At 46.8% G+C, this 25,479-nt stretch overlaps 3 protein-coding genes and 1 pseudogene across 5 annotated transcripts in view; 2 read left to right on the top strand and 2 right to left on the bottom strand.

Annotated features, from left to right (window-relative positions):
• Positions 1-8,804, top strand: part of Yeats2 (YEATS domain containing 2) — an 85,587-nt gene extending 76,783 nt beyond the window's left edge. For all 3 annotated transcript variants that reach the window (XM_071615146.1, XM_027951484.2, XM_071615147.1), the window contains exons 26-31: positions 204-283; positions 947-1,148; positions 2,780-3,006; positions 3,832-3,906; positions 5,182-5,255; positions 7,079-8,804. In XM_071615146.1, coding sequence (XP_071471247.1) covers positions 204-283; positions 947-1,148; positions 2,780-3,006; positions 3,832-3,906; positions 5,182-5,255; positions 7,079-7,187 — 767 coding nt within the window. In that variant the 3' untranslated portion in view covers positions 7,188-8,804. The remainder of the gene's footprint in view (positions 1-203; positions 284-946; positions 1,149-2,779; positions 3,007-3,831; positions 3,907-5,181; positions 5,256-7,078) is intronic.
• Positions 8,805-10,106: 1,302 nt separating this feature from the next.
• On the bottom strand, positions 10,107-17,543 carry Map6d1 (MAP6 domain containing 1). The gene is made up of 3 exons (XM_027951503.3): positions 17,162-17,543; positions 13,266-13,383; positions 10,107-12,642 (listed from the first exon to the last, which is right to left on the bottom strand). The coding sequence occupies exons 1-3, from the start codon at positions 17,539-17,541 to the stop codon at positions 12,562-12,564; spliced, it is 579 nt and encodes a 192-aa protein (XP_027807304.1). The 5' UTR covers positions 17,542-17,543; the 3' UTR covers positions 10,107-12,561.
• Positions 17,544-20,117: 2,574 nt separating this feature from the next.
• Parl (presenilin associated rhomboid like) overlaps positions 20,118-25,479 on the bottom strand; it is a 54,273-nt gene continuing 48,911 nt past the window's right edge. Inside the window, exon 10 of the mRNA XM_027951523.3 lies at positions 20,118-20,444. Coding sequence (XP_027807324.2) covers positions 20,333-20,444 — 112 coding nt within the window. The 3' untranslated portion in view covers positions 20,118-20,332. The remainder of the gene's footprint in view (positions 20,445-25,479) is intronic.
• LOC114105162 (small ubiquitin-related modifier 2 pseudogene) lies at positions 24,129-24,533 on the top strand (annotated as a pseudogene).

Below are 25,479 nucleotides of genomic sequence, written 5' to 3' on the forward strand. Positions count from 1 at the left end.
CAGGGCAGGAGTTACTTTGAGTACACAGGAGGCCTTCTCTCATCAGGAGAACCCTTCTGTGTTGTGTTGCACTTCAGCTTTGCCCAGTTAGGAATGTATGTCCCGTAAAAAGGCCTGAAGAAACTCTGGGACATGCCTCCAGCAAATGAGGGTTGGTCTGAATCACAACAGCTTTATTCAGTTGCGGGGTGTGTGCGTTCTAGGTGAAGATGCCAGCTGCTTCTCTGCCAAGTCTGTGGAGCAGTATTATGGCTGGAACATTGGGAAAAGAAGAGCCGCTGAGGTAAGCTGTTGTCTGCCTCTTCATATGCAGCCACTGAAGGCCAGTTGTGCAAGACACCATGCCTTCTGACTGTCATGGAACAGTGGTAAAATTTGCAGCATATTTTGCTAAAATATTTGATGTTAAACTGTTTTCCTCAGTTAAAAATCTTATTCCTCAAAGACATATAGCTTGCCTTTGAAAGGCCTGCTTTCTTGTCCTGCCTTGGTATGGAAACATCTCTCACATTTCTAAAAAGTTTTTTATGAATATCAGAGTATAAAAATGAATTCAAATATTTTTTGAGTACTTAAAATGTGGCAGCCTCTGTGACAGAGACAGTGGGGCTATAAGTAAAAAGAAACCTGTTTAGGAAGTGGTGGAGGAAGGTCAGTGTGGTTGGTTTGGGGATAGGACGTGGGGACTCAGGTTGAAATGGGTGAAAAGCTTTACATGCCAATCCTTGGAGTTTCTGTTTTATTTTATAAGCATTAGGGAACCAATGGAGGTTCTTTTCCCTTTTTTGCCCCCTAGACTAGAAAGTTATAGAGTCCATTTTTTTCCTTAGACAAAAATGATTCTAATATTAGAAGTTAGTACAGTGATTTTTAATTGCATGACTTATTTCAATACACAACTACTAAGTTGAAGGATTTAATTATGTTTCAAAAATTTTTTTTTAAGTGGCAAAGAGCAATGACAATGCGAAAAGTCTTACAGGAGATACTGGAGAAGAATCCAAGATTTCACCACCTCACTCCCCTTAAAACCAAGCACATCGCTCACTGGTGCCGCTGCCATGGCTACACCCCTCCAGATCCCGAGAGCCTGAGAAACGATGGGGACTCCATTGAGGATGTGCTGACCCAGATTGATAGCGAACCAGGTGAGCCTCTCCCAAGGGCTCTGCCAGCCTCAGGGCTCTGCCAGCCTCAGGGCTCTGCCACCCTCGGCCCTGGCCAACTTCAGTGCTTCATCCTTCAGCTAAGAGATGGCAGCAGCCTTTGCCTGCCTCCTGTCATGCCCCCTGGACAAATGTTGCCTGCTAGCCAAGAGTGTTCAGCTGTGCCATCTGGCAGGCATGCTGTGTTGGGGAGTCCCCACCTCAGTATCATCTCTTCTTTGAAGTCTCCTAATCCACCTCCTCCCTCCAAATAGGAACTGTAGGACCCCACCCTCAACCCCCATTGACAAGTCTTCCTGTTTCCTTGGGGCCTGTGGCTTATCTGTTATTTTATCTCCACACCTACCTAGGAATTACACCACCCAATAGGAGGTGAATAATAATGTAGATGACAGAATAAAGAAACAACTGCTATATTATGGTGGGGGGGGGGGCATAAAAGGTAACTAGTGAGGAGGAGCATTTTGAGTCTTGAGCATTTTGAGGGACTGAGGGAATGTGGAACACAGAGGTGTGACCCCTTTAAGACTTAGCATAAGTCTCATAAGGAAACTTTGTGAGAACCCTGTGCAAGTTGACCTTTCCTTTCTTTGATCTTCTGAAGCACTTGACACCATGAGGGGCTATCTGACTCCGCCTCTAAACTCTTTGGTGGGCAGACACTGCATTGATTGCCACAGTGTTTCACTGGTGCATTAGGGAAAGCACAGGTTTTTCCATGTGCTAGGCTTTCTTTTTTTTTTTCCATGTGCATGACTTGCTGATTTGTCAGAATCCAGTCAATAAAACAGAAAAGGCCAGGAGCCAAATGCCCTGCCACCATCTTGCTGGGTTCCATAACCTCACCTTATACTCATTTGGACCTCACCTACTCATCTATGAAGTGAAAGAAGTGTCCTGGAACTGACTTTACTGTCTTCACACTTAGGCTTTTTTATAAAAGCTTATTAAAAGCGGGGGCATGGTGCATACTAAATATCAGCAGTACTGCTCTCTGAGCAGAGAAGATGTGGGTAGTTTTTTATATTCTTCACTGTGCATTGCTGAATTTCCCAGATTTAAAAGGTGAAGAAAAGCTGGGCGTTGTGGTACATCCAGTAGCTTGGGAGGCTGAGGCAGGAGAATCACAAGTTCAAACCCAGCCTCAGCAACTTAGCAAAGCTCTCAGCAACTTAACAAGATTCTGTCTCAAAATAAAATATAAAACTGGTTGGGGATGTGGTTCAGTGGTTAAGTGCTTCTGGGTTCAATTCCTGGTACCACTCCTTCTGTACCACTTCCCCCAGCTAAAATAAATAAAAGATAAACAGTTCAATCCTTAATACTCAGGGGTCTGGGGATGGCCTGTTTTTTTGTTTTGTTTTGTTTTTTGGTGGTAGAAGTCAGAATTATGCACTTTCTGGTCTTAGATAGCAATTATATGGGTCCTGTCTTCTCATCCACCTCATGAAATACTAGTTCTCATCTTGATAGATTTATGGAACTTTAGAACTGGAAAGAAGGTCAGCTCCCTTGAGACTTATCTGCCTTCCTCAAACTGTTGGTCCATGTAGACTGAAAGCCCTTTACTGTTGTCACCACAGCTGTCATAAGACTGATTACCTCTCATTTAGAGTGCCCGTCATCTTTCTCCTCTGCTGACAACCTCTGCCGGAAACTGGAGGACCTGCAGCAGTTTCAGAAGAGAGAACCAGAGAACGAGGAGGAGGTGGACATCCTCAACCTCCCAGAGCCATTAAAGATAAACATCAAAAAGGAGCAGGAAGAGAAACAAGAAGAAATGAAATTCTACCTGCCACCAACTCCAGGGTCTGAATTTGTTGGTGAAGTCACACAGAAGGTAGGGGCCTGTGGCCTCTGGTGTTGATAGATAACAGAGCAGGTATGAGATATGCAGGTTCAGCCTCATAAACTCAGACCCCAGACTTGCCTGGTGATGTCGATGTAAATGTCTGATCTACTTCTGCCTAGTAACTCAAGTATGCTTGCTGCACTTCCCACTTCCTACCTCAGAGTTCTTGGGCAAGAAAATTACACATGAAAAGGTTGCTTGTTGAACGGGACTTGAAGTAAAGATGGCTAGATATAGACAGCTTATTACTTGTCTTCTCCTTTAGTCTCCTGCCTCAGGACAAGCACCTTTTCTTCATGAAGCATGTCATGATTTCAGTTATACTTCAGTGGGTAATCTTTAACTAACGTTTTTATAGCTCCCGAGTGCCTGCCTGTCGTATAGACATGATGCATACTACCCTTGTGATACAGATGAGAGCTGTTTATCCACCCGATGAAACTTAGCAGTTCTTAGCATCTGTTGCCTGTCAGCTGCTCAGGACCCAAAGTAAAAGACAGTGTTTGTCTCTCTTATAGGATAAGATGAAAAATGGGACCAGGTAAAGATGTACAGATTCCAAGTACATCTTTACCTCTTGCAAACAGGGCCATTGAGTCAATTCTAGGCTTTCCACTCAGAATTCATGACAAATCCCAGCCATGTTCCCCCATGAAAGAGATTTAGAAGTAAAAACAGGATTAAGTTTTGTCTGAATGTTTGTGGAACCCTTCTTCCAGCCAGGCATCTCTGGGTGTTAGAAAAGTCTGCTTTTGGAAAGATGCTATTTTTAATGTAGAAATGGGAACAAATTATTTTCTTCTGCTTTTCCAGATTGGGATCACCCTGCAGCCTGTGGCATTGCACAAGAATGTGTATGCGTCCGTCATAGAAGACATGATCTTAAAGGTGGGTGCTTGCTGGTGGCAGAGAGACCAAGAACTGCAGCTGTGGCCTGTAGAGCTGGGGTATAGCCATTACCCCACAGCCACCCAGGGCACTTTTCTGTTCTGCAGGGTAGAACACTAACAGCTCTTTGCAATTAAAGACAATATGTGTCATACCTTAGGGCCAAGCATTATATGTTGTTGTGGTGGTGGTTATTGCCTAATTTATTTTTTACTGCAGGCCTATTCTTCCCCTTTTAGAAACAGAAAATTAGGCTTTGGAAGGCAATCTTCCCTGGCCTTCACAGCAAATAGATGATAAACGTAAATCCAGATACAGATCTTGCTGGCACTGAGGGGCCACCAGGCAGGATGGTCTATTCCAGACTGGAGGTTTTTTTTGTTGGTTTGGTTTTTTTTTTTTTTTTTAATTTATTTATTTATTTTTGTGGTGCTGGGGATTGAACTCAGGAACTTATGCATGCAAGGCAAGCACTCAACCAACTGAGCTATATCCCCAGCCCTTGTTTTTATTTTTGTTGTGGTGCTGGGCCTCACACAAGCTAGGCAGGTACTCTGCCACTGAGCTACACCCCAGCTCTACAGATATTTTTGTGTCATTTCAGATACTTCTTAAGAAGTATTCTGGGGTGAAAGTTGGGCATGGTGACTCACACCTGTAATTCCAGGGTCTTGGAAGGCTGCAGCAGGAGGATTGCAAGTTCAAAGCCAACCTCAGCAACTTAGCAAGGCCCTAAGTAACTTAGTGAGACCCTGTCTCTAAATAAAATATAAAAAGGGGATATGTCTCAGTGGTTAAGCACCCCTGGATTCACTCCCTGGTACCAAAAAGAAAGATTCCTGGGGTGAGAGTAAGTGCTCTTATTGTTTGGAAAATAGCAAAGACAGAGCCTTGGGGTTTTTTTCTGCATGGGACCATAGAAAAACAGCTACAACTGTCCCTGGACAAGAGGATGGAAAAGCCACAATTTCCATACCCACCCTGATCCTCTTCCCTGATGGATCTCCTCCAACAATAAATGCCTCAGTAGCAGCCCTCACTGATTTTCCTTAAAAATAATGTCTGATTAATGAAAACAATCCCAGTTGATAATTTTTCAGAATCATGAACTCTACATTTATGGTCTGTTACTCAGACTTTTAAGTTTTCCTTGAGGATTTTTTAATCTTTAATTACAGTTGTTTCAAAAGTTGGGGTGAGGGGTGGGGTCAGATGCATCCCTTCTTGTCAGAAGGCAGGTGGCCATTTTGAGAATAACAGCATCTTCTGTTGCAGGCCACAGAACAGCTGGTGAATGATATCTTGAGACAGGCCCTGGCCGTTGGATACCAGACAGCATCGCACAACAGGTATCTCTGGTTGGTGATGTGAAGTATGTAAACATTTCCTAACCATTTCTTTGCCCACGAAGATGTTGCTTTAGTTAACTTTTTTCACTGTGATTAATATACCTGGCAAGAACAAGTTAGAGGAGGGAAAGTTTATTCAGGGCTCTGTTTCAGATCTCAGTTCATATGGTCAACCCTTTGCTCTAGGCCCAAGGTGAGGCAACCCATCATGGCAGAAGGACCAGCAGAGGAAAACTGCTCGGTTCATGTTAGAGTCAGGAAGCAGAGAGGGAGACCGAGAGAGGGAAGGAGTGAAGGTGTGGAGGAAGAGGACACAGGAAAGATGCACCCTTCCAGTGGCATGCCCCCAGTGACCCACCTCCAGCCATGCCCCACACATCTACAGTTACCGCCCAGTCAGTTCCTTCAAACTAGAATGGACTGATGAGATCACAGTTCTTACATGTCTAATCATTTCACCTCTGAACATCCTTGCATGAACACAGGAGCTTTTGGGGTACACCTCATATCCAAACCATAATAATACTTAAGTCAGCCCAGCAGGAGATAGGGTTGTCAGTGCTTGGAACTTTCTTAGAGCCAGACAGACTAAAGGGTCTACTCTTGTCATTTTGAGAGAACCTCTTGGTTGTGCTCAGCTTGCCAGAGAGTCTGTACCCTCCTGGCCATTACTCCACAGCCACCCAGGACACTTTTCTGTTCTGCAGGGTAGAACACTAACAGCTCTTTGCAATTAAAGACAATATGTGTCATACCTTAGGGCCAAGCATTATATGTTGTTGTGGTGGTGGTTATTGCCTAATTTATTTTTTACTGCAGGCCTATTCTTCCCCTTTTAGGAAAACTAGGCTTTGGAAGGCAATCTTCCCTGGCCTTCACAGCAAATAGATGATAAACGTAAATCCAGACACAAATCTTGCTGGCTGTGTAGCCCCCAGTCTCATCTCTCTGCTCTGCTGACTATTTTTCTTTGGGTCACTGAATATAGCTTTTTTCCAAGATTATGAGGGAATGATAGATGAGCCACATCCTGCTTTCCTTTCTAAGGAAGTGAATATTATTTATCATGTTATACCAAAGGCTGTTGTGAATTCATAGTGTTGTAACAAAGGGCCTGAGGACATGAAGAGTCATAAATCAGAAGAATATTATATAAGACCTAGGATTATCATACATCAGAGAGCATAGACGTTTTAAGGGGAGCAAAAAAAGGGAGACAGAGTTTCATTCATGCTCGTTGTTTGAAACCTGGGAGCGAAACATGTGCCTTCTGAGGCCCAGTTCACCTCCAGGGTCTGACCCTGGAGATGCAGAGACTTGAGTGTTCTGAGCAAGAACATTTAACCTCACACTTGGTTTGGCATGACTCCTTCTCCCGTCTTCCTGAGAGATGGGGAATGTGGCTCCAGAGCGCTACAAGGCATTGACTCAGCCTTTCGTCTGCCAAGATTGAATGACAACCATGTCATCCTCTTCTGCTCTTCATTTTACTTCCTCTCTCTTTTCTCAGTCCTTAATAGGGTTTATTCCTAATCATTCAGCCAACTTGAAGCCCATTTACTTCCTGTGATTGGGAGGTGTGATTTGAGGCCTGAGTAGGACTGTGGTTGGAGACAGGCCAGATTGTTCATCAGGGTGGAAAGGGGGTCAGAGAGAGAATGTGCCTGGCTCTCCCTAACCCTTGAGCTATAGCTTGTCACTCATTATCCCCTTCCATAGGGCCTGTGCAGGGGTTGGTCCTGGGTAAGTTAATCAAGTAGATTATCATTAGATATGCTTGGGAGAATTACATGTAATAACACCCTTTGGATGTTTTTGACCAGGATTCCCAAAGAAATTACAGTGAGCAACATTCACCAGGCCATTTGCAGCATTCCTTTCCTGGACTTCCTCACCAACAAGCACATGGGCGTCTCAAACGAGGATCAGTGAGCACAGTGATGCTGCCGCTAGCAGAGCAGGACTTGAAAATGGAGCTGAAGTGCGCGACTGTGGCGACTCTCCTGTTCAGGAAAGGAGGTTGTTTTCTGTGTGCCTGAAATATCATGGCTACCAAACCATTGCCTCTGCCCGAACGTGACACCAGAGCATTGGGTTCCAGGTGGAGCCCTTTTAGGACAGAAGTCTGTTCCCTGAATCTGGAGAGAAGCCGAGCTGGATGGGTGTTTTGTCACCTTGGGTTTCCTCACCCTCTCTACCAGCTCCAGGAGGCCTCTGAGAGCACCAGGCCCTCCCTTCCTTTTGTGTTCCTGGGGGCACCTTGGGCCTGATCCCCAGGAGAAGGGAAACAAGTCTGGCAGGCCCGAGGTTACCCCCTCTATGAGCTGGGGTCATCCTGAGAAGGGATTGTGTTTCACTCTCAGTGAGTGGTTTTCTGTTCCTGCCTGGCCATGGTGTGAGGAGGGCCTGCACTCATAGACCAGATGAGTCAGCTATAGGAAGAAGTGGCGCCTTACAGAAGCCACAGAGGCCTGGACTGTAGACTGGGCAGGATCCTTTACTGTGGAGCACAGGAACATCACTGCAGCACAATGTCAAGGAATGGATGGGTCCCAGCGGGGTTCCAGAGAAGGTTTGACTGGGAATCTCTTAGTGTGTTACAGTAGACAACATCCACAACCCTGGGTCCCTGGCATGAGTGTACCAATTTGTCATATGTTTGCCAGGCAGATCTGGGGTCTACACAGGAGCTCAGATGTCAAGTGGCCAGGGAGCAGCCCCTGGACAGGTTCTGCTGGGATTGTTGTCCTAATGGTGAACCTATTGTCCTGTTCTTCTCGGTCAAGGAATTTTCCCCAAGAAGAGAAGGGTTCAAAAGAAATACCTGTGAGTGCCTTAAAGTTGGAAAAATAACTGCTCAGGCCCAGATCCAGGGATGCCAGTGCTCAGAAGCAGAGAGAGTGACTTGTATCCATCAGGGAAGGATACAACTTGTATCCATCCTCCTCAGTGGGAAGGAAGAGCAGACAGGAGAAGGAAGCGTGGCAGGGCCACTGCCAGGTATCCAGCCCACTGAAGGGATCCACTCCAGGGTTACTAACGCGGTCTGTGTGGAGGGCAAAGGAAAGAACTTAATTCTCAGTTAGAAACCTGCTCTTACTCTATTCAAAGAAAATCTGAAACCTCTGAGTCAAAGAAACTTATCCAAGCAATGTAATTCATATTTTCATGGGTCTCACAGATATTTGTGTCAGGAAAAGAAAGCAGGGTGGTGGCTGAATAAAATCTGCCTTTCTAAATTCAGCATCTGAGAGTTGCAAATGCAAAAGGAAATCCACTCAGCAGGGCAAAGGGCATGCCTTTAAAAATGTAGTTGAGTACATTAGGCCCAGATGCATTCAGCAAGTAGATTGCTAGTGAGACCTGTGGGTGTGTTCTCTTCCCGATGGGAAGAGATCCATTTATTACAGATATGAAAGCCTAAGGAAATTTCTATTTGCAAAAGAAGTATTAAATGATTTAATAGTCTCGTGTGTTAAATGTATTTGTATCATAATGTGTAACACCATTGTATAACAAAAATGTCTACAATAAATCTTTTAGTATTTATGATGGTTTTTCTGAGTTGGAAGTATTATACCAAGGCTGTTTCTTGGGAAAGGTCAGAAAGAACTGAAATGAGGGGAGGTATAGCCTTTTATTTGTGTATTTAAAATGTATTCTTCTACTTCTTTCCAAGAAGAATTTGCAACCATGCAAGATAAAGGATTACACTTACATAATAGTCTAAAAAAAAAATTGGAAGGTACATGTTTGACCATGGACATAATTGTTTCTGATGGCTCAGAGGAGGAGGACTATATGGATGAGCTCCAGAGTTTCCTGAAAGCCAAGGTAGAGAGGCAGGCAGCTCCTGTTGTCCAGTGCAGGAACATACCAGTTTATCTGGCAAAGTAAAATTGGTGTGTGCTGGGTTCTGAAAGAAGTTACTCCTTTTGCAGCCCTACCGTCTGCATCATGAGCTAAAACAGAAATGCTTGAGCTAAAAAACTGAGAGCTTAGGTCTCTGAAGGTGGTAATTTCTGCAGGAGGCATTGTGACACAGTGCAGAGAGGTCACTTGCTGGGGGTGGACTTTGTGTAGGGTCAAAGTCAAGAAAGTTGACTAGGCCATACATGGTGGCTCACGCCTAATTCCAATAACTTGGGAGGCTGAGGCAGGAGGATCAAGAGTTCAAAGCCAGCCTCAGCAATGGTGAAGCAACTCAGTGAGACCCTGTCTCTAAATAAAATACAAAATATGGCCGGGGATGTGATTCAGTGGTAGAGTGCCCCTGAGTTCAATTCCCAGAACCAAAAAAAAAGTTGAGTAGACTGGTGGAGTAAGGATGGGGCACGGTCAGGCCCAAATGTTAGTTGTCTCAGGGTTTGGACGGGAGCTGCAGAGCACAGATCCATGTCATAGGCAGTGCTTAACTGGGGACTCCCTGCTACTGACTGAAGGAACCCATTGTGAGTGAAGCCAACAGTCAGCTTTAGGGGAAGTTCCTCCATCTGCCTGATTGCTTTTATTTTGTTTGTTTTGGTACTAGGAATTAAACCCAGGGCCTCACACATAGTAGGCAAGTACTCTACCACTGAGCTACAACCCCAGCTCATCTGCCTGGGGTAGGCTGCAGGGCATCCCCTGGTAGGGTCTAGCATTTCTCAAAAGCAGTGTTAGGGTTTCACCTAAGGTCCTGGAGTTCTGTTCCGTGAAGTACAGAGAGGTGGGGCACTGATCTCACAGTTTCAAGACTCCGGGACATGTGGAAGGACCTTGTAGTGCACTCTATAGCTGACGGAGACTCCTCCCACAGTGGTCTCTTGGTTATGGAATAATTAATGCTGAACACTCTTTCAGTTGCTAAAATTAGCTGAACAGACTGAATTGCATTTATTTTTAAAAACTTTCTGTACAGAATACAAAAATGCTTAATTATATTTTAGCAAGTATAATAAAGTGTAAAATGTTCCCCATGACTCCCCTCCTAGAGATAATAACCTGTTACTAGTATAATGCATTCTCCCTGTCCCCGGGCACTGTCTGTGTGCATAAGATAGATACGGGTTGGAAGCACAGAGCTGAGACTTGTCTCAGCCAATTCTTGGGTCATGCACTTGGTATGTGAGGATTTACTCAGACCTAGAGTGAGTGGGAGGGACTTCCTTCAGGCACCTGGGAAGTCTCCTGGGGAAGGCTGTGAAGATGGGATGTGTGTGGCATTGCGTGGGGCGGCGCATCGCAGGAAGGTTCTTGGCATACAGTTGGCCTGGCAGAGTTCAAGCTCCTCTGGTGCAGGAAGGCCTGCTTTTTCCCAGCCAAGGTGCAACAGAGCTGATGTGTCCCTTACAGTCAAAGAATCATGGACCTCCCAGGCTGGCTTTGGGATGGAAAGAGCACTGCCAGGTGCACAGTGTGACCTCAGGCAGGGTGCAGCATGGGGCACAGGGTGTTAATGGCTACAGGCAGGAATAGAGGTGCCCAGGGAAGGGGGGCTTAGGTTGGAAAGAATTATTCCAGCAGCTGTGCTTGGTGTTACCATATGGAGCTCACCCCACCCCCCACACCCTGTGCACAAACATGAGGGCTCTTGGCCAGCCAGCGCGGGGGAAGTTGTGGCAGCTAACTGTCCACATGAAGAAATGGAAGCACCCTCCAGTCCCAGCTGGTCATGAAGAAACAGGGTTTGAGCCTGAGACTAGCATCATGGGTCCATGTCCCTGGATTCCAGAATGGCAGTGGGAAGGATTGAAGCATAGCAGGGAGGCTAGTGGGTTCTGTGTGCCACCAACACCAGTATCACCTGCAGCCCACAGTAAGAAGAGCTCAGCATTTATAAGCCTCCAAGGGACACTAGAAGGAGCCACATTAAAGTCATTACTTAGAGATGGGACAATATATGTGAAGAGAGACTCATGTTTATAATTTAAAAAAATAAGAAATTGAAAGCGTGCATTTTTGCATTTTAGTAAAGTCAGATTGTACAGTTAAGCTGCTCGGCCCCCACAGAATGCCCAGCAGGCAGTCTCCTCCGCCCAGAAACATAGAACATGCAAACCAGTGAAGTCTAAAGCAGTAGAACCCTTTGTGTAAGCATATGGTTTGTTCTCCCTTTAAAATGACTGTCATCGGAGCATTGCCTTAGCTGGAGTGAGGGAGGGCCCTGCCTGCCAGAGCTAGCACCTCTGAGGGGACACTGGCAGGCAGCCTGAACTGGAAATGGCCCCTCTGAGCCTGCTGTGATCTGAAACCAGTGCCACCGCCTGGGGCCTTACCATTCAGCAGACCAGAGCCACTGCTGAAGAGGAAGAAGAGCCACAGGAAATGCTCAAATTTCCTTACCAAAACTGCCCCAAGCTTGTGCCTCTATTTTTCAAGAAGGGATACAAGACCCCTTCAAGTGTTTGAAAGGCTGCTGTGCAAAGAAGAGACCCTGCTTGTTCCATGCAGCCACACTGGCTAGAATTTATGAAGACAGGAGAGCCTTTCAAAGATGGGAGCAGCTGTCCCTGCAGCAATAATGAGCCTCCTGTCACTAAGTGTGCAGAGTAGGCCTGAGGGCAGGGACCCCCGTAGAGATGATGTTCTAAGGTTCTTAATGATGTGAGGCAAATGCCACCAATTCCTGCTCAGTGTGTGCAGCTGTTCGGTTTAGTCATCCCTGTTAGGGGAAATTGAAACACAATAGGGAGCTATGCCTGTAGAAAACTACCGCATGGTCATTGTTAGTCTTTAAATATTTCACTCACCCCAAGATGTTTTGTTGAAGCATGAAGGCCACCTTGGCTATAAAGAAATTATGTTTTTGACATCAAAACCCTGTGATTGGTACTATTTTCTTCTGGAAACCTCTTTTGGCTATTCAGCATCTCATGAATCACATGCAGGTGGGAACCTGAGTTCTGAAACATGGGCCACCGCAGAAAGACCCAAGGATATCACCTGGGATTACTATAGGTTATAAAATTAATAAAATTCTCATGCATCCTGGGAAAACCACCCAAAGTGGACATCACTGGCTCGGCCAAGGAGCTGCTGCGTCCATATTCCTCAGCCCCATGGACAGCTGGGTTCACAATTGAATTGGTCCTCAGGTTCTTCAAATTTAAAAACTGAAGAGTGGCCAAATGACAATTAAAAACAGATGTGAAGCCTCCCACACACTTTGTGGGAGGCTGAGGAGTTGGTGATGCCGGGTCCATCTGCACCTGTGCTCCACGCCAGGCCCGCAGCCCAGGCAGTCACACTCCTCCTGAAAGCAGAGGACAGAGCCAGGCTCCTTTCTCAGCAATATTCCAGCAGCCATAGTTCCATGCTGACGCAGTCACACGTTGAGAATTCGGGGAGCTGACGCCTGAAAGATGGCTGAGGGGTTAGGAGTGAACTTCTTCCTCACTTCAGGGACCTGAAAAATGAAATGTGGCCACATCAGTGGGCCTTTTTCTCAACTCCCTCCCACCCCTGGCTCCAGGAAAAGAATTCCTCGCATTGTCCAGGAGTTGGAACTACTACCTGAAGGTCAAAAGGGGACTGCTGCCAACCGTGAGCAGTGTCGCTGCAGTAGCAGGTTAGACACAGCCTGTGAACCTTCCTTTCTGCTCCCTGAAGCCTCTTTTGGGTGGGATCAGGAAACAATCCTCGCGTCCCTTCCATTTTCTCTTGCATTTTATATGGAGGCCCACATATTGGGTTGCTGGAGATGGAACCCAACATCTTACTCAGGCTAGGCAGGTGCTCCACACTGAGCAGCCCCCCAGGCCAATGCTACATATTTGGAAGGAAGGTCACTGGTACTTAGTAGTTGAAGTTAAGGTTGGGATTTAGGAGGCAGAGAGACCCCCTGCTCACCAGAGAAGCCAGCACTGGAAGGGTACCCATCTGGCTAACGACAGTTACCTTAGTTTTCTGTCAGTAACAACTTCCTGGGCACTGCTCTCCCTGATCATAACATTTAAATCCACTAAAATCTCTCCTAATCCCCACGCTGGAAGGAAGGCTTCTGTGGCCAGGGCCCCCGTAGCACCTGACCTGGAAGCTGGCCCCAGTGCCGCCGTCCCATCCGGAGGTGTGGGTTGTGATAACTCTGGCTGGTTTTGCTTTTGGGGGTCTTGAGGGTTTCACTCCAGTCCAAGCCTGAAATTCCTGTCTGGAACAGAGCATAGAGTCACAGCCTTACACAGGCTCAGCCACTGGGCCACTCCCCTGTGCTGCTTGGAATGTCAGGGCCTGTCCACTTTGGGATCCTGCTTTAGCCCCAGGTGGTCCTTTATCCCCCTTAGGTGGGCAGAACTGGCAGAGCAAGTAGGTACCCAAGACAGGCACCCATTCTGCCCTTCACCTCTGGGTGCTCCACTGGGAAACTTGGGCTCACCCTGTTCCCTAAAAGTAGCAGCAGAAACTTATGCAGGTGAGCGACAGGCTCGGGGTAGAGCTCCATCAGCAGCTGGTGTGCGCTGGGCCTTCGGCGCTCTCTGTGTTTAGCCTCCAGGGCCCCTGAAATCCTCCTGCAGCTGCCCCTCCAACAGGCAGGCTACTTAGAGGGGTCCCACAGGCTGAGAGCCAGTGAAGGCCAGTCACCTCCTGCTCAGGTCAGTGGTGACCTCTTATGTCCACAGGAAGTACCAACCTGGACAATGCTCAACACAATGAAGGTCCTCCATATCTGGTTATGATTGAGAAAGAAAAGTAACACTCAGTATCCCGTGTACATAAGCTGTCTTTTCAGCTTATGCAAAGAATGATTCTGAATGACCACCTTAAACTAGATGGTCTGGCATTTGCACGGCTCTGAGCATTGAGGAGCCAATCTGTGAGCCAGTGTGAGGCTGCAGGGAGGGCAGGGGTGGTCTGTGTGGGCAAAGTCAGCTCCTTGGAGGGAAATGACAGTGCTGGCACAGCCCAGCTTCGTGTCCTGGGAGTGAGACTTCATCCTATCCCTCTGAGCAAAGGAGACCTTTTAATTCTGTCCGTGTCCCTGCTAGATGGTGAGCTCAGGAAGGCCGAGGTCCCTTGTGTCTGTTGGGAGCACCTGGTCCAAGGACATTCTGTAAGAAGAGTCCAGCTGGCCAGCACCAACCCCCTCATGTGCCTGGGGCCGCTCTTGCTCCACCCGTAGTCCTGGCTGGGCTTCAGGCCCTGAGTCAACAAAGGCGCCTTTTCTCCTGGGCAGTGGCACAGCTGGGGCTCCCAGGGCAGGCAGGCTGGGCAGGGAGAGCAGTGTCTGTCGGTGGTCTGCACTCAGGGAGCCTTGGTGTGTCAGGAGGTAAGCTCAGCCAGGGCCTGTCAGTAATCTTTGCTTCTGAAGCTGCCAGGTTCTAACGCCCAGCTGTCCAAACCATCTGCTGCCCTGTTTCTCCTAGGGAAGCAGGTCCTCCCCTGGGCATGTCCTTCTGTTCCCAACTGCCTCTTATGCTGAGCCTTGGGTCTGGCAACCTGAGTCCATTGCCCTGGGGTGGCTACAGGAGTCTCAGAGAAGGAAGGGCTCAGAGGAGAAGCCCAGGCAGAGAGGGTGACAGAGAGGATAGAGAAACATCAGAGGGAATTAGGGAGACTGCCCAAGAGAAGAGGAAGACAAATGGATGGCTCTGACCAAGAAGATTAGTGAAAACTACAAGCCTAGCTGTGCCTACTGTGTACCAGGCCTGACAGTGTTTCTGGCGTGTTCCTGCATCAGCCACCTCTTGCAGGATCAAAGGCACTGAACAACCCAGAGAGAATTTTTGAGGAAGAGGCTCTGAAAGGAGCTGGTTGGGTAAAGAGTCCCAGAATGGCTGAGGATCAGACCTCCTTGTTTGCCCACGTGACCAGGCAAACAAAGCAGGTCCGTCCTCACATGGAAATCAGCAGCCAGGCAAGTCAAGAGGTGGATACCAGCTCAACACTTCTGGGTTAGGAGTGACCACACATCTGCTGTGATACCTGTAGAATCACTGGATTTGTTAATTTTCTTTGTTTTCTAAATTTCTTTAGCAGTTTGCTTTTAGATAAGGTGCATCTTGCAAGATGGAAGGCAGGATGCAGTTGCTGGAGCCAGGTTCTAGAGCTGGAAGGTGGACCATTTCAGAGACCAGCTGGTGTGGTGCTGGGGGAGCCAAATTCATTGGGGAGCAGGGGTCTGGGTCTGCTCCTACTGTTCCCACTCTCCATATGAGGGTCCAAGAGGCCTAGTTTATACAGCAGAAAGTGGGAGCGCCACTGAGTCCCTGATCCCATTGTCAGTTCTTTTCACTGCTGGCTTTGGGACACTGATTCAGAGGCGGTGGCCTAGACAGGTAATAATAACCTCTGGGGGTCACAAATTTGGTCTGAGGCAAGATAGACTGGTTTATTCTCTTTTCTGCCCTTCAGAGCTGTGTGACTATGCACCAGTCCTTCATCTGTGGAATGGGGACAGTGATAACTAAGGGCTTGGGGAGCTAATCCACAGGCAGTACAGAACTGTGGTTTAGGGGGAGGAGCTGCTTCAAACAGCCCAGACTTTGCTCGAACATCTCCAGTAAGGAACAGCTTACTGTCAGACAGTTCTGCTTATTGGAAAGGAACTCCTCCCCTGCACTGGAACCCTCTCCCCAGCAGGCCCCACTCCTTGTTCTTGTTTCTAGAGCCTCAACCACTGCAAGGTGCTGCACCCTAGGGCCTCTCACCATTCTGGCCCTGCCAGCTAGCTCACCTCCCCATTGGCCAGTAGTCAGACCTGTGCAAGACCCAGCTATGGCCATGATGTCTGACTTGCCATCAACAGGGGTACCTGAGTTTCAGCAGTTCAGCTTGAGCATGTGTCAGTGAGCACAAAACCCACCCTGCAACCACAGCCCCCATCAGATCCCTTGAACAGTGCACACCTATGAAGGAACCTGTTGTTAGACACGTTTAAGGTCTTGGGTTATCATTGCACGCAGGCTTCTGGGTATCCTGTCCCATGGCAATGCCATAATTAGCCAATCCCCCATATTAGGACTAAGGGGCTGTTAACTACTGGCAAAACGTTTCCATGTATTTTATACTCCCACCTCATCATCAGGAAACCTGAAGGGAAAATTCTTAAAGTATTGAAATAGCTGCACCATCAGAATAGTAGTGTTTCCAGTAACCCCATAACCAGAGATACCCTAAATATTTAATAAGGGAGTAGGCAGATAATATTGGGATATATAGATATAGAACCCATAGGATAATGCACTGCACATTTATTAAAATGCATGTTGTAGAAGAACATCTAGTAACATGACCAGACATCCAAAGTAGGTGGGAAAATGTGTACAGTAAGAATGGAACCATGAAGGAATGTGTCAGCTTCTATGCACTGAAATGCACATTAAGAATTAGAACCTCGGTTTGGGAAGGGGCTAATGGATTTTTTTTCCCCTTTGGTAATTTCTGTCATTTCCAATTTTTTCTACTGTGAGCGAGTGTGAATTATTTTTGTAGTAAGAATGAAGTCCTAAGTTGTCCAGGGCAGGGAGACGGTAAGGACCTGCAGACTTGTCCTCAGCGAAAGGGCAGTTGGGATGTTAAGGGACTCTCGGACCGGCCAATGCTCCCGCAGAGGGAACCGGACCACTTGGCCTGTGCACACCCCCGCTGTGGGGAGGCCCACCGGGTTGAAGTTAAAGGAAGCAGATTTCACCTCGGCGGCCGGCCTTTCTGACCTGGCTGCTGGGGGCGGGGAGCCAGCTGTGAGGGGGTGAGATTCTGGTCGATGGAAGTGATCATTCATTCTGGGTCTGGGCAGGGAAGGGAGCAGCAAAGGTGGCGTCTGCAGTGCCAGGGAACCGAGGCGGTGACCTCTAGCCACCAGCTGCTGTCGAGGTCTTGTGGGATCCAGGAGCCTCCTCTCTCCCACCCACCCCCATCCTCCTGGCTCCGGGTGTTTCCTTCCACCACGGGGTGTGAATTTGGAGGGTGTCCCTACCCCAGCCCGATACCTGTACGACGTGGTCGCTGCTGCACCGGTGTCCGGATCGCCAATGGGCAGCACGTAGACCCCCCTGGCGCCGGGCGCCGAGGACTTGCTCCTGCGGCCGCCCGCCCCCGGACCGCGTCCCTGCGCCGCATCTCGAGTTCCCGCAGGCGCGGTCCACACACCAAAGTCGCGCTGGTACTGAGTGAGTGGCACGTCCCGGCCAGAGTCCCGGCCGCCGGCGGGGGTCAGGACCCTGCGCGAGGCTGCGCCTCCCAGGCCCGGGTCCTCGCTCTCCAGGTCCGAGTAGCCGTGCAGGGTCAGCGGCACCGCCACGTCGGAGCGGTCCAGCTGGTTCCAGCGCCGCGCCAAACAGCATAGGCGGCTGATGCAGGGCCACGCCATGCCCGCCCAACCCCGGCCCCGGTCCTGGTTCCTGGTCCAGGCGCTCAGCTCCTGGCGCTCCCAGCCGCACCGCCCCCGCCCGGCGTCCCCGCCCCCGCAGCCCTCCCCAAGCTACCGCAGCGCCGCCCCCCGGCCTGGGGGTGGGTGTCCCGGGAGTGAGAGGGCTCGGCGACAGCCCAGCGTGGCCTCCACCAGAGTGCGCACGGTTGGATTGGGGCGCCGGCTAGGAGAGAGCGGCGACCAGAGAAAGACTGTACCGTCGCCAGGGGGCACCTGAAACCGCTTGCGGTCATTTACTTGTGTCTAACTTAATATTTCAAAATTGAATCCCAAGTTCCCCAAATGTTTTATAAATCCGATGAGCCGAGGTCGAGGGCCGAGATGGCTACCTCGCGGGTCACTCAGCCCGCACGCAGCTGGGCAGTTAAATTGGCCAGGAGGGTCTATATTCGGTCTTGTGGACCCGGGTAGCTAGCTAAGGCACTCCCAGTACTTGTACAAGGCTGCACTACAGGGTCTAAATGGGCAGCGGGAGGGGCAGCAGTGAGGTCATGGTGGGGAACACTTGGGGGCGTGCTTCCCAGAAAGCACGTGAATCAGTCAAGAGTCCCCAGCTTCTTTGCTTTTACTATGCTCATTCGCGACAGGGATACAAAACTTTGGCCAGTTATGCTATATAGTTCCTTTCCCTACTGTGCATGCAAATAGTTTGAACATACAGCTAAATTGGGATAATTCTGCAGGGTAAAGGTCAATTTAAGGTAGGACAGTGTATCAGAACAACTCCTTGGACACACTCAAAGGCTGAGTATTTGATACATGCCTTCAGTATTCATTGCAGACCAAACACTGTCAAAACAGCATTGATTAGCTGGAGCTCCTTCTCCAGACTGTACTCGGAAGGTGTCCAGTCTGCACCTCTGAGATGACTGCATTGCTGCACTGGCCAGAGTCTCATTGCCTCAAACACTGCCTTAGTTGGAAGTCACAGCATCATGACATTACATTGGCCAGCTGAGCAGGCCAGGCTGTGGCCCAATAGACAACAGGAGCTGAGCCGTGGGTACTGAGTTTACATTCACTACATCAGAGTTATCCAGAGGGCCAGGAGCTCAGCAGACCTGACACAAACAACTGAAGCCGCAGAAACTCCCGTAGCAGTGTGAGCAGAGGGAGGCAGGATGGCCAGGGTGCACTTGGAGGAACCCCACACTTTAGAGGCAGGCCCATGGCCCAGGGAGAGTATGGCCAAGGAGGTGTGGTCAAGGGTCAGCAAAGCCTTGATGAGGGGAAGCTAAACCCCCTAGTGGCCAAGAGGAGAGCTTGGGCAGGCTGCAGGGGGCTGGGCCTCCTATGGCCACTCATTCACAGGGAACAAGGTCCTCCATTGTTCAAAGGCTCCTCAGCTGAAGGACTTTATAGACAGGTAAGTGCTCCAGAGACTTCTCAACACTACTTCTCTGACACAGCAAGGACAGGAGAGAGGTCTTCACTGCCTCTTTTCCTGATCTGCCTTTAAACAGACGATGAAAATTTTGTGTGAGCTCAGCCTCTCATCCCAACTATGGAAAATATCTTGCCTCATTTGTCATAGGGTTATTAGCAGATTCAGAAATGGCAGAGCAGTCAGTCACCCTACCCTCCACCAGTCATTTCCTTACTGGCAAAATGAGGGCTGGGTTAAGACAAATCTAGACGGGATGCTAGTTTATAATCCTCTGCCCACTGAAAATAACTGGGTACTTCACAGTGAAGCCAACCACGCTGGTGGAAGAGTTAAGAATTACCAAGTACTGGACAGTATTTATGTGCCAGGCATGTGCTGTCATGCAGTTCTCAGCCACCTGGTGAGGTGGGTGTGACCCCCACTGCTCTCTGAGCTCACTGCTTAGAAAGCCCAGCTGTGCACAAACTGGAGCAAATTAGCCAAGCAAGGCTAACATCAGGGCTTCTCCTCCTCCCCAGCAAAAGCAAGATTTGGTATAACATTTTAAGGCTACCAAAAAACTAAAACCTCTCCTGTAAATGCTTTCAAGAAAAATCCTCAAATTGAATTTCCTCGATGTGATTCTCCACCATGAGGCAATGTGAACCCCACTGCAGTGAGGCCAAAATGACGACAGAAACTATTTCAGGAAGACACTTCCATTAGAATGTACCTTTTCAAACATAAGATGCAGTTGGGCTCAGATTCAAGTCTGAATTTATCCAAGTCACTTCCTTTTACTCTTAATTTAGCTACAATTTTAACCTAGAAAGCAAAACCTAAAAATAGCTTTATGTATGTGCCTCTCACTGCCAGGAAACTCCACCTTTCTTGGGAACATTTAGAAAGTATCTGCAGCTGTTATTTCAGACTATGGCAGAGAGATGATGCTCTCAACTTCTGTCAACCAAGGAAAGGGATAGGTCAGTCTGTGCTAAGCAGAGATGTCAGAAGGTCAAGGCCAAAACCAAGGCCATCAAGTTTCTATCATCCCTTTCAAGGGGCCCCCTGACCAGGTTCACTGGCCAAACAATGTCAAAACAAAGATGCCAGAGCAGCACTGATGCTCTCAAAGAGACCACCCCTCCTGTTTACAAACTAGAGATATAAATCTTTATTTCACAACTTGTCATAATTCACTTTCTAAGGAGACAAGTACTGGGGGACAGAGTTTAAAATGCTGGGGAGGCTAGCTGCTGGGTGTCTTCCAGGCAGGAGCACAGCTGTGGTCCCTCCAGGGCCAATGCGCTCTTGGAGCTTCCAGGCAGCACGGATCAGATGCACCAGTAATGTCCAACCCCAGTTTTATTTAGAGCCACCTCCTTTTTTGGGGCCATCAGTCCTCATTTCATGCCACATTTTCACTAGAGGCTCCCTGTTCTTCCAAATGAGTTCATGACCATAAGTAATATACCATCTGGAAAAGAGAAAAACCAGGTTTGACATTCCAATAATATGACATACAGATTTAATCAAGCCAGCATTTTTAAAAATCAAATGCTACTGTGCTTCACTATGTAGCTTATGAAAATGGCTAATTTATTTGCTGTAGATAAATGGTTTAGCTTTAATATACAGAGCATAAAAAAGGTCATAGTAGTGTGGGGTGAATGCTCTGGAATGTGTCGAGTACTTCACACCCACTACTTTTTTTTTTAAGAGAGAAAGAGAATTTTAATATTTATTTTTTAGTTTTTTGGCGGACACAACATCTTTGTATGTGGAGCTGAGGATCAAACCCAGGCCGCACACATGCCAGGCGAACGCGCTACCGCTTGAGCCCCAGCCCCACACCCACTACTTCTGATTTACCTTTGCCCTGCAAGTTAAATACCATTTCTCATTATGGACTCAAACCAAGTCCAAGAGAAAATAATTTGTCCAAAGTGCCAATAGCTTCTACACAGTCAACTGAGGTCTGACCCCAAGTCAGACTGACTCTAAGTCCAGGCTCCTATCTAAGAAATGGTGGAATTGCCTCATGATGGCACCTGTCACCCTTGGGAGTAGAGGGAGACTTCCTGGAGCACATGGGGGTGGGAATTAAGGAAAGCTTTCATCTTAAACTCTTGAACTCCTTTTGCTCCCCAAACAGAGCAAAGTTCCCTGAGGCAGAGATCAGGTTTTGTTGAGCTTCACATCTCCCAGATACTGTTTAGCTTATCAGAACAGCAATTTAATGTTTTTAACATTTTTTAAATGCCCTGAACTTTGTTTTTCAGTAGTGGGGACTGAACCCAGGGGCACTCTACCATTGAGCTAATCCCCAGCCCTATTATCTGTGGGAGACCAACCTTGCAGATGACTGAGTCAGACTCCCCGGCTGGGTGCTGAGGTGCTCAGAAACAAATATGGCAGGGCTTTCCCCACCCTTCTTGGGTTCAAGGGATGGTGTCTCATGCATGGGCGTGGCTTCCTACAGCCCCAGGGTGGAGCTATGCTCACCTGTTCCTTTGTAATATAACCCCTTGCCCTGTTTAGTATAGAATCTTCCATGGAAGTGTCTTGTGTGTGTCCCCTTCTCTTACTGTGCCCTTGGATGTGGCCTACCCAGATGTCAGTCAACCTGCTGACAATGGACATCATGAAGATAGACTCGGCCTCCTGAAACCTGACCCCTTGCCTCATTTGAACAGCTGCTTCTCAATAAAAAGGGTCAGCACATGCTCTCTCTCACTCTCTTCCTGCAGACCCTTAAGGTCAGAGGAGCCATCACAGCGACCCCAAAGAAAAAGGTATTTGTATCTCTTGTGTGGTTATTTTGTGCAGCCCAGTTAGCCCAGTTTTCCTGGAGTGACCCCTGAGCCTTTTAGTCGTGAGAACAGAAACCCGGCAATTATTATTTTTTGGAGTACCAGGAATTGAACTCAGGGGCACTCAACCACTGAATCACATCCCCAGCCCTATTTTTTACTTTATTTAGAAACAGGGTCTCACTGAGTTGCTTGGCACCTCACTGTTGCTGAGGCTGGCTTTGAACTCACAATTCTCCTGTCTCAGTCTCCCTAGCTACTGGGATAAGAGGCATGCATCAGTGTGTCCAGCATTTTTATTTATTTTTTTTGAGATAGGGTCTTAGTTTGCTGGCCTCAAACTTGGAAGTCTCCTGCTTACCCTACCAAGTAGCCCACAACCAGCTCTGAACATTTTCTTCTTATAAAAGTCTTGATTTGTATCCGAATCTTAAAATATTCCCTGAATGTAGTTAAAACCTGATTATAGAATTACATTATTTTGTTAACATTAATTTTTTTTTAGTTGTAGATGGACACACATCCCTACTTTGTTTATTCATTTTTATGTGGTACTGAGGATCGAACCCAAGCGCCTCCATGTACAAGGCAAGTGCTCTGCCACTGAGCCACAACCTCAGTCCCCAACATTAAATTTTTGAAAAATAATCTGTATATTTAAGAATGAAAAAAGCATTTAAAAGGGTATGCAAATTAATAGGCATGTAACAAAATTCTCTTGTAATATAAAAATTTCCGGTGAATTCAGAACAAGAGAAAATGGACCACCCTAAAATGCAATTTTAAAGATTCTTGCAAGAAACAAAAACCTTTTAGGGATTCTCCATTAAATCTTTTGAGCCTGCTTATTTCAAGCAGAGTCAAATACTTTAATCTTACAGGTACGCTGTTCTGATTATATTCATAAAAACCAAATGTAACTAACTAGTCATTTGGATAATCTCAAATTAGAAAAATACTTAACTATTTTCTTTTTTGTGTTGGGGATTAAACCTAGGGCCATGCACATTCTAAACATGTGCTCTACCACTGAGCTACACCCCCAGACCCCAGATCACTAAACCTTTCTTGCTGCAGCAGCATAACAGTCTAGTAGTCTGAAACTCCATCTCTGCAATTATGAGCTGTGAATCTTTGGTCAAGTTACCTCCTCTATAAGGTTTTTTTAATATGTAAAGTGGAATAGCTCCCACCACTTTAAGAGTCTTAAATTAGCCCTTAGCTCATAGAATTCTACATGATTTAAAGTCACAGCTTATGCACACAACAACTATTCAATAAATTATTAGCCATTATTGCAATAGTACAATGTAAAGACTGAGAGCTGGTCAGGGACACAAAACCAAGGAAATGTGCAAGTGAACAGCAAAAAATTAGGGCAATTTAACTAAAAAAAAAAAAAAAAAAGATTTTCACATTTCTGAATCCATTTTAAAGATGTTATGACTGAGATCTAGAAAGTGAAAATAAGCTGAAATTAGAAACAGCAAAGAGATTCCTCTGCCTTCCAGATCCTAGGCTTTAAAATGCCTTTGATCCAATTATTTTCAGAATGGAAAAAGGCCATCTAATTATATTTTGGAAGAATAAAAACCTGCTGGAAAGACGACCCTTTACAGACATGTAAAAAGCACCAGGTAAATTTTGAGTTCATAAAACAGAATCCCTTTTCATGTTTTTGTTTCTCATACTGTAATAGCAGGTCAGCTTCTACTATTTATATTTGTGCTGCTGTTAAAGCTAGAACTCACATATGCTATTCTTTAATATCACTGAAAATTATAAATGGCATAATGGCATTTAGTTCCACCACCTACTTGGCAAAACTGCGTCACTTAGATTTTTCTAAAAAAAATTTTAAGAAGTTTCCATTGTCATGAAACAAAGCAAAAATGAAGTAAGGGCAAAAGACAACTGATTTGCAAGAAAAGACAGGCCATTCAGGGATGGCACCATCAGACAACTGTGCTGAAGGGACTCCCAGAGTCAGATAGGCTCCAGGAGTCCAAAGGAAGTTTATAGTTGCTACCGAACTATTACATTTTAGGCAAAAAAGAAAAGCAAATAAACAAAAAATGCTAAAACACCATTGTTGAAACACAAATGGAAACACTTTCTGACCATATGCCAGGCGTACTAGATGTGGTGTGATGTGGCTGGAAAGCAAAGGAGATCTGGGTTTAAATTCTGCTCTGCTACTTCAGAGCTCTCTGTCCTAAGGAAGACCACTTCTTGTACTTCAGTTTCCCATTAGTAAAATGGGAATAATAGACGCCCTCTTCCTCGTCCATCACTGCCGCCTCCTTCTTCTGCTGCTCCTGGAGCTGCTTGTGTGCTCATGAGGACCTGGTACCTCTTTTGTGAAGCAGCAGCTGAGGAGACTCTGGTGCTCGACATGGCCGACGAAAAGCCCAAGGAAGGAGTCAAGACTGAGAACAACGATCATATTAACTTGAAGGTGGCAGGGCAGGATGGTTCTGTGGTGCAGTTTAAGATTAACCACTTAGTAAACTAATGAAAGCATATTGTGAACGACAGGGTTTGTCGATGAAGCAGATCAGATTCCGATTTGACGGGCAGCCAATTAATGAAACAGACACACCTGCACAGTTGGAAATGGAGGATGAAGATACAATTGATGCATTCCAGCAGCAGACAGGAGGTGTCTACTAAAAAGGGAACCTGCTACTTTACTCCAGAACTCTGTTCTTATAGACCAAGAATACATTCTCAATTAGAAAACTGCAATTTGGTTCCACCACCTTCTGACCACTATAGTTTTCTTTTTTCTTTCATTTTCCCCTTCCCCATTCCTTTATTGTACATAAAGTAACTGGTGTATGTGCACAAGCATACTGCATTTTTTTTTAAACTAAATGGCCAATGATATGTTTTGATTGACAACAAATGGAGATGGGATGGGGAAAAATACTGGTTCTGTGAAAATATCCCCTTTCTCCATTAGTGGCATGCTCATTCAGCCCTTATCTTTTATATTCCAATAAGTTCTTTTTCTTTCACTGTTTTAACAGCAACAACAAAAAAAACCTGAACAACATAAAAATCCTTGCATACCTTGTTCGATTGGAGAATTTTAATGTTTAGATTTCCCTTCAAGTCAAGTGTCTTGTTGTTTAAATAAACTTCTTGTTTATAAATAAATAAATAAATAAAACGGGAACAATAAAGTACAATGTAAAGTGACTAGCTCAGTGCCTACATATGATGCCCAGTAAGTGTCCATGCTGGCTTGCTTCCTTTATGCAGACACACAACACTCCCCCTCACAATCACTACAGGAAAAAAAAAAAAAAAGGCTCTTCCAGCCCAGAGTCTGTGCAGCACTGGTGAGATGGCGCCCACAGAAGAGGGAGGAGGGCAAGAAAGCCCAAGAGTGGGAAATAGAAACATCAAAGACTTGGGGGCTGGGAGCAGTATGAGAGGGGCTGGGAATGACGAGAGGTTAGGAAATGGAGTTGAGTTTAAGGGACCAATAAAAGCACATAGTCACTCTACAATGATCAAGGCAGAGGCAGGGCTGACATTCTCAAATCCCATCTCTCTTGGTGAAACTGATTTAGACCAAAGCAAACCATGCTGAGGATCTCTCCCCTCCCAACAGTATCCTCCTGCCTGTATCACATAGCTCAGTTGCCTCACTCTGTCTTCCTCAGGGAGGACAGGGAAGCAACTGAGGAA

Source organism: Marmota flaviventris, chromosome 8 (genome assembly GCF_047511675.1).
Source record: "Marmota flaviventris isolate mMarFla1 chromosome 8, mMarFla1.hap1, whole genome shotgun sequence".
Lineage (NCBI taxonomy): Eukaryota > Metazoa > Chordata > Mammalia > Rodentia > Sciuridae > Marmota > Marmota flaviventris.

Bases quoted from the DNA above. Each gene is read 5' to 3' on its own strand.
- Map6d1 (XM_027951503.3), bottom strand. From the start codon at position 17,541: ATGGCGTGGCCCTGCATCAGCCGCCTATGCTGTTTGGCGCGGCGCTGG. The intron at 13,384-17,161 runs GTATCGGGCTGG...GCTCTGTTCCAG, and splicing joins GCAGCGACCACGTCGTACAG to ACAGGAATTTCAGGCTTGGA. The intron at 12,643-13,265 runs GTCAGGTGCTAC...TTCATTTTTCAG, and splicing joins GCACTGGGGCCAGCTTCCAG to GTCCCTGAAGTGAGGAAGAA.